General features: G+C 31.0%; 1 protein-coding gene, 1 long non-coding RNA gene and 1 pseudogene across 3 annotated transcripts in view; 1 reads left to right on the plus strand and 2 right to left on the minus strand.

The window, feature by feature from the left end:
* The first annotated feature begins 3,465 nt into the window (after positions 1–3,465).
* The window catches only part of LOC102595812 (apoptosis-inducing factor homolog B-like), a 23,970-nt gene continuing 18,696 nt past the window's right edge, over positions 3,466–8,739 (plus strand). Inside the window, exons 1-4 of one of the 2 annotated variants that reach the window (XM_006340383.2) lie at positions 3,466–3,666; positions 4,298–4,554; positions 5,164–5,624; positions 5,697–6,120. In XM_006340383.2, coding sequence (XP_006340445.1) covers positions 3,539–3,666; positions 4,298–4,554; positions 5,164–5,624; positions 5,697–5,960 — 1,110 coding nt within the window. In that variant the 5' untranslated portion in view covers positions 3,466–3,538 and the 3' untranslated portion in view covers positions 5,961–6,120. Of the gene's footprint in view, positions 3,667–4,297; positions 4,555–5,163; positions 5,625–5,696; positions 6,121–8,739 lie in introns of those variants that run through there. The other variant, XM_015303019.1, reaches the window with a different exon arrangement.
* On the minus strand, positions 6,407–7,205 carry LOC102585330 (uncharacterized). Its single transcript, XR_366753.2, has 3 exons — positions 7,027–7,205; positions 6,847–6,913; positions 6,407–6,761 (listed from the first exon to the last, which is right to left on the minus strand). It is a non-coding gene; the product is annotated as an uncharacterized lncRNA (long non-coding RNA).
* The window catches only part of LOC107058026 (putative disease resistance RPP13-like protein 1), a 6,699-nt pseudogene continuing 5,549 nt past the window's right edge, over positions 7,590–8,739 (minus strand).

Below are 8,739 nucleotides of genomic sequence, written 5' to 3' on the forward strand. Positions count from 1 at the left end.
AAAAAAAAAAAAAACTTCACAAGATTTATCATGAATCAATTTGTTAAATATCAAATTCTAAAAAATAATCAATCTTAATTATTTAGTGTTCAGATCTAGAAGTAACATCTTAATCATTCAAATGATCGTTCATATTTACGTATTAATCTTAATGAAAATAAACCTGGCTTAAAAGTAGAAGTAGAGAAAAAGCTTCCTACTAAGAAGTTTTCCTTTTAATACTCGAACTCGAAACCTTTGATTAAAAACAATGAAAAGGTTTTTTTAATCAATTTCTTTTTATTCTCTTATTAAAATCCGAAATCTCGAATTAAGAATAAAGAAATCCAAATCATTCCATTGGCAACTTAGTGGTCTATATAAGTGCTAATTAAACACCCCACATGCTCTGATCTCTAATTACAAGCATATATATGATAATCACTAATTGTTTATTAGTTTTATCATTTGTTTTGTATTAATCTTTAAAACAATATATGTCATGTAGATAAGTTTGTCTCCTTTTTTCAGTTTAATAAGGAGTAGACTACAAATATAAATTAAACTTATACTAACAACATGGCAAAAAATAAGGTATTTGTTGTACTTTACATATATATATATACACGATACTAAAGTATTAACTAATGTGAGTATTTTACAAAAAAATTGAACCAAGTTATTAAATATAGCATTTGTTTAGCTTTTCGATCTACTTGTTAATTTAGATTTTGTTTAATTAGTTAACCATAATTAAGTGAAAGAAGTATATACACAAACACATATTATGTATATCTTGATTTTATATAAACATTTGACACAAAAAAGGAACACTTGAATGAAAATGATGAATAAGATTTTTATGTATCACTCTAGTAAGTCAAGCCTTTTTTTTTTCAATTCGGTGTCTGATATCCACATTAGAGTCCGACAAAATTCAGATTTACATCGGGAAGTCCCATATTGGATCTAGAGGATTCATGCCAGGAAGTCCCACTGGGGTGAAATGCTCCCTAACATAGACGACCCCATATTCAAAGGGACTCGAATTCAAATGAAAGGGTATATACTTACCGCTCACCACAAATCCTTGTTGGTAAGTCAAGCCTTATAGGGATGGGAAGCCCATGGAAGAAGTGGCCGAAGTGCGGAGATACTCTATTTTGGTATCACCATTTAAGCTAAACTTACCGCGTGTAAAGTTTATAAGTTACTTTTTTTTTATGACAAGGGAAACCCGTAGTCGCTATCCTTTGGGTGCGCACAGGGTTAAACCTCCGCTCCTATGCAATAGCTCACAAACTACATAGGAGGGTAAAGTTTATAAGTTACTTCAGAATAAATTCAGACGTACAATATCTGAAGTCAAACTTATCAAAGTCATATGTGTCTGAACTTGAGTCATAAATGGTTGAAGTTCAACCCTTTTACCTGATGCTAGTTCAGACAATTTTTTTGATGTTCATGCACGCATAATTGATGCTTAATCATTTTTATGTAACTTCAAACATTTTTATCTAAAATTATTTTGAAATAGATATAGATAGACACATTAAAAAAATAATTAAAATTTGAGTACAACTTAAATAATATGGCCTAGTATGAAATGGTGTGATATTTATGCCCAACTCATATGAGTATACTACCATGCTGATATGAAACAAGAAGATGGGAACAAGAATATTCAATAATTAGCCTGGCCCATAAAGGAATGGTGTATGGTGTAATGTTCAATAATTAGGATATTTATGAAAAATAAAAGTTAAATAATAATCAAATATTATATTCAGAGAAATTGAGAATTGCAAAAAAAAAAAAAAAACAAACGGTTAGTTTAGTAAAATACATTTTAAAATGAGTCGTAATGGTAGTAATTAGTAAAGACGTGTGAGATATTCGCCAATGATAATTGTGGTTGGCGGAGGCAATTGATAGTGATCGATGGTTAATTGGTTATGATATTTGATAATAGTGGTGATTGATTGGAAAAGATGAAGGCGATAAAGGTAATTGGTATCTGCGCTAATAATGGAGATTGGTGATGAAGGAATTGAAGGTGGTCGGTGCATGACAGTGACATAGTCAATATTTTTCACTAAAAGGATTAAAAAATGAAGAAAAAGCTAACACATGAAAACATCGATGAAAGTTCAATATCTATTATATAATATACATAAAAAGTAATTTTTCGTGTATAAATTAACAATAATATAATTTTCATCGAAAAAAATTCAAATAAACCCCATCGACCATACCTAGCTCCGCTCCTTGGGTGGTGGTAGAGTCTAAAATGAGTAATAACAAGTGGCCTCTTGATATTTATTCAACTGTATACGTGATGAGACACGATATAAAATGACATATCCTAGGTACATCAATTCAAGAAAATTAAATTATATTAATATCTTTTTTTCGTATCAATTTATGGGATTATATTAGTATCTTTTTTTTTCGTATCAATTTATGAGATGTATTTTAATTAAATACTGACATTTTCGTATAGTATGACTTAGAAAGTTTTATCATAAAAATGACAAATATTTACATGTCTATAAAAACTTTTTTATTAAGAAAAGATGAACATGTTGAAATTTATTTTTAAATATAAAAATTAATATTATTTAAAATATATTAATAAAAATAATAATATCATATAAAATGAAATACACGTACTAGAAAGTTTGAAGGTTTCTTCGATAATATTATATATTGAATTTCCTTTCCTTTAAGTGGAATCATTCTGTGCTGACACTTTTCTAATTTGGATGGTACAACCTATTATTTTACCATAATACATCGTATTATATTGTCTTGTATTATAATATAAATATAATATTTAAATCGATTGTATTATTTTTTATTATTATATAATTTTCGATACTAACAATTTAAAGAATCAACCTATGAAAAAAGTAAAGTACGATGTAGAGCTATCGTAAAAGGATATATTAAATGATAAAATATGATTATTATCGTCTCAATTTATGTGATATTTTTCTAATATCGAGATCAAAACGAATCTTTCTTTGATCGTAATTTTTTCATATATTTTGAATTGTCCGTAACTTATACGAGTAATACTTTATACACAGTTTCCAAATAAGTAGAATTTTATTTCAAAAAAAAATAAACCCAAATTCAAGATCTTTGACTCTCAAAATTCAAATTGTGTCACATAAATCACAGTAAAATAAATAATAAATAAAGACAAAATAAATAAAATAAGATAACGATACAATCACATCAAATCATTTATAAAACAAAATAGATATTATATATTAACAAATATTATATTTAAACTAACGATACAACATAAATAATACTGGTACCAACCATTCAAACAAGATGTTATTTTCCTTGTCCTTTTCATCATGGCTGTTACTCCTTGTCCTTTTCATCATGGCTGTTACTCCCGCGTAGTTGACAATTTCCATATTTTTTCTTTCTTCTTTATTTATTTTGTCAATTCTTGAATTGCCTTTTTTTTCTTTCTTAATTTTTCCACAATTTTTCTTCTTCTTCTTCTTCTTCTTTTGTGAAGAAAATAATTGCGAGTATAATGGAGAATCCACCGGAGTGGGGCGATGGCAGAAGAGGGAGGAGAGTGGTGGTGATCGGTGGCGGAGTTGCTGGTTCCCTCATTGCAAAGTCTCTTCAATTTGATGCAGATTTAACTCTTATTGATCCGTAAGTTCAATAAGTTTTGCTAATTATAATACTCCCTCCGTCCCATTTTATGTGGCACCATTTCCTTTTTGGTCAGTCTAAAAAAAGATGTCACATTTCCTAATATGGTAAGTATTTAAAGGTACAATTCCTCTTTTATCCTTGTTGGTCCCACTTAATCTTAAAATAATACTCCAATAAATTTATGAGGAGAGAGAAAAATGAGTATTTTTTAAAGGACAATTTGGTAAACATTTCAAAGTCTTCCTTTATTTCTTAAACTTCGTGCCCGGTCAAATGTTGCCACATAAAATGGGACGGAGGGAGTAATTATTATTTTGATAATCGTGATGTCTGAGTCAGCTTGTCTACACCTCAATTGATTTCACATGGTATTTGGTACTTCCACTAGTACAAGTATGGTTTAACTTTGTCCATCAAGCTTGGATTCTTCAAAATAGAACAAATTGAAAAAAAGGCCTCCGTAGTTAATTACTATCTCAGAAAGTCACTTTTTTTGCTTAAGAAAGTTGGAATCTCGAAGAAAAATGACTTTCTGAGATAAAAAAAACTATTAGTTGAGTGATCATCTGAGAAATCAATCATTGTGGTGTACTTCAATGTGTCTTAATTAGTAAAAAACTGTTGACAAGAAGGACTATTTCGAGATACCATGGGTGAGTTTAAGAGCAACGGTAGAGCCTTCATTCGCGGAGAGATCTTTGATCCACCACAAAGATTACCTCGCCAATGGGCGTCTCATAGTGTCTGAAGTCACTAATATCACCAACAAAAAAGTCTTGACTGCAGACGGACATCAAGTTACCTATGACTATCTTGTGGTAGCCACAGGTCACTACGATCCCCTACCTGTAACGAGAACAGACAGATTGGAAAAATATCAAACAGGTATATATATACATATTACATAGCATCAAAGACTTCTTTAAGATATCATTCATGTGCTTTATTCGTTCGATTTACTATCTTGTCTGCTTTCCAACGAGCAAATTACTTGTACATATAAATTACAATCATATGGAATGTTTATACTCACTAAGTTTTATCAACTTTTTGGAAAATGATAAAAAGAAGCTAAAGCATTAGTGGTTTGTATCCGTTGAGCAAAGATTCTTTATTTGTAAATCGGCTTCTCTGGCAAGTTTAATTTCATGAGGTTCAGCCAATTGTCTTGATCGTGACTGCTTTACTCTCTTACGAGATGTACTAGTGATTAAATCTTCTCTTTTGTGATCATCATGTTAACGTTGTAGATTACTACTTGATATTACTAGTCAAAATGGCGCGAGGCTCGACTGTTTTTGGTGTCCTTTTTGGAAAATGGTAAAACAAAGCTAAAGCATGGGTGTTTTGTATACGTTGAGCGGTTCCTCTAGCAAGTTTTCATGGGATTCAGTCAATTATCTTGTTGTTAATGTTGAGATGTACTAGTGAGGATATTACTAGTCAAAATGTTGTGATGTTCGACTAATTTTTGCATCATTCTTGTTGTTGCAGAGAATGAAAAGATAAAAGCAGTTGATTCTATATTGATTGTTGGTGGTGGTCCTACTGGTGTTGAACTTGCTGCAGAAATCGCTGTTGATTTTCCTCAAAAGAAGGTAACTTTGGTGCATGACGGATCCAGACTACTGGATTTCATCGGTCCAAAAGCGTCTGACAAGACTTTAGAATGGTTCAAAAACAAGAATGTGGAAGTGAAATTGATGCAATCTGTCAATTTGAGTAATAACACAAACAACTCGGGTGGAAACATAACATATTTCACTTCGTCTGGGGAAACTATCAGAGCGGATTGCCATTTTCTTTGCACGGGAAAGCCACCGGGTTTAGAGTGGTTAAGGGAGACATATTTGAAGGATCAAATCGATAATTTTGGAAGATTGAAGGTTGATGAAAATCTTAGAATCAAGGGTCACAGAAACATATTTGTTGTTGGTGATATAACTGATATTAAGGTAAGCACTAAACTGCATATCTCTTATTTCTTGAAAATGTTTCAATTGAATTCTGATGCTTCTTGCTATCAGGAACTTAAACAAGGATATTCGGCTAAAAAACATGCTCTAGTGGCCGCGAAGAACTTGAAACTTTTGATGAGCGGAGGAAAAGAAAGCAAACTTGCAATATATGAGCCTCGACCATCACCTAAGATCATCGTTTCATTAGGAAGGCAAGATGCAGTGGCTCAATTTTCGTTCATGACGATCATTGGATTAGTCCCCGGGATGATCAAGTCTAAGGATTTATACGTTGGGAAAACAAGGAAGAAAATGGGGCTTCAACCTAAGTAATATATATTGTTTCATTCATGAAATTTAACATCATTTTGAGTGTGAGAAAATGGTGTCATTTCATGGCCAAAATTTGAGTTCTTCTACTTACATTTGAGGGCTATAAATATTTTTTAGTTGTTGTAGTTAATGAGTGTAAGATTTAGTTATTTGGGTTTTTTCAAAAATATTTGCACTTGTATATCCAATATAACTCATATGAATTGTGGTGAAATAGTTGAGATTTTCTACCCTTAATTAGAATTTAGGAGCATAAGCCATGGAATGGAAAAAATCATGTCAAGAGCGCCCCCCGTTGAAATGTGCAAATCCGAATTTAGTTGGACTCCAATGTGGATACCCAACACCGAATAATATATCCACTATAAAATATATAACACGTTGCTAACTATAAAAATAATATACATACCTATCTTCAATTGCAATTGTTGTTCAAAATCTTCTAATCAGATCTCCATCAAATGACTTCAAATTTTATAGAGACAATCTCTTTAGACTATTCCAACAAATCTAAACAACACTTCAAATTTCTCACACACATACACACATAAAAAAGAAGACACGATTTGAAATTCAAATCCACTTCTTCAAGCTTATTCAATCATCGTGAGTTATCTTTCTAATTTAATTTTCTGGACACAAATCTTACAAAATCAATACTCTAACCACTAGTTGAGTCGCAAACATATTTACAAATCGAGTTTGTCTACTTACAAAAGAGGCTTGCACTGGAAACATGAAATAGTATCAGCAGTAAAGCCCCATCTCGAAGACTTGCCTATAACAGAAGACCTGAGTTCACTGTGGATGACATAATAACTTTAGCGGAAAGAACAAAAAAAATAAAAAAGAACTCGTGAACAGATGTAAAAAATAGCAGCAGCACCTTAGAAGCACTTCTTGTGGACAATGGATGGACCAGACTTGTCGTACTCGCCTTTCAAAATCCACATCTGATTAAGCACATAACATGTTCAAGTTAGCAACAACATGTACAGTTCAAAATAAAGTTTAAAATTGCAAAAGTTATGCAAGAGAAGATATCTGAAGACTGTGATTTTATTACTCGTCGGATAAACACCCTGCAAATGTATATCTGAAGCTCATACATCAAGCATTGCCCTGTGTAGTTGTCTGGTCGCTATCCAAGAAATATAGAATTATATAACATCTAATTATTCTGACAATGGAAGTTGCACTTATTTCCTAAAACTTGTGATCGTTATCCCTAATTATCTCTTAAAAAATTTAGATTCTCTATAAAGCTTAAATATAAAGCTATGTGTTTGATGATGAGCACAACATCATCATATATCATCATTTTATATTAAAGGCATAATACTTAAACATGACTCTTAACTTTGTGTGTGCACAAGTAGGCACTTAAACTTGTATAAAATTGAATAAATAGACACATTCGTCCTACATGACACCCTGCATGGCAATTTTGTGTCCTACGTGGTGTCCTACGTGTATTATGTCATGTAGGACACGTGTGTCTACTTGTTCAATTTCATACAAGTTTAAGTGTCTACTTGTACACACTCAAAGTTGAAGGGCATAGTTGTCCGCTGAAGCCAAGTTAAGGGTCATGTTTATGTATTATATCTATATTAAAAGTGGAAAGGTTCAAAATACAGAGTTGAATTGCCATTTTATCCCTAAAATAAATCAAAATAATATAAAACAATAAATAATAGATAACATCCTTTAAAAGTTAAATAATCATTTTAAAAGAACATACAAAAATTAACTTATATCCGTTATTCCTTTTACTCTCATTTAATTCTCTTCCAGTTGTTAATCAATTTTTTTGATGAGTTATTATCAGTTTCACCAACTGACGTACTTGTAATGTGACCATCAAACTTCTCTCCAATAAGTATATTGATTCTCTTAATGTCCTGTCATATACTAATGTGACCCCTCAACTTCTTCCTTAACTATATATGTAATTGCAAAATACACACAAGAGATAAAGTTCAAGTAGTTGGATAATGTCTATTTGTCCAGATTTCTTTTAATGGTAAGTAAATAGTATGTATAACTTATAAATTTGTTGTTCATATTTTTTTGCATGTATATAGTACTTAGTTAATATTTTAGATTATTGTCTTATCCTATTTGGGTCTTTCTAATATTTCATTTTTTTAATAGGGAAAGCATGACAAAAAGCTATATTATTAGAATAACAATATTAATTATATGTAGATTGTGACAAAAGATTGTTGTTGGAGTTGATACTTCCATTATATTGTCATATGTTAATATCAATTTCTCTATGCTCTCTTATCTTGTCTCTTTTTATTTGTTTTTTTTTTAATGTTTATGTTTCTTTTTGTTGTTATTGTATAACTTTTTATTGTTTTATGATTATTAATATTGAGAATTTACATTGGTTAGTTGTTTTGTATACATTAATCTTAACATGTGGTATTTTAGTATCCTCATTTGAATATTGTATTTGTACAATAATTAGTTATTTTTACTTTATGCACTTTTAGTCAATTTTATAATTAAGGGTGTATTCTTTTTAGGCATAATACATATATTGGCCCCTAAACTTGGCTTCAAATTTTAACTTTGACCTCCAATTTTCATAATGCACAAATAGGCACTTTAACTATCCTACCTTTAAATAAATAAACACGCGATTTTTGGAGCCAAAAGCGTGAAATGCAAGCGCTGCCACGTGTATTAGTGACCCACTCAATGACTGCCAACTATTCAATGCATGTGGGCCCGTTTTCCTGTCTATTTGACACCTTTTCAATTTGCC

This window comes from Solanum tuberosum, unplaced genomic scaffold (assembly GCF_000226075.1).
Source record: "Solanum tuberosum cultivar DM 1-3 516 R44 unplaced genomic scaffold, SolTub_3.0 scf00017, whole genome shotgun sequence".
Lineage (NCBI taxonomy): Eukaryota > Viridiplantae > Streptophyta > Magnoliopsida > Solanales > Solanaceae > Solanum > Solanum tuberosum.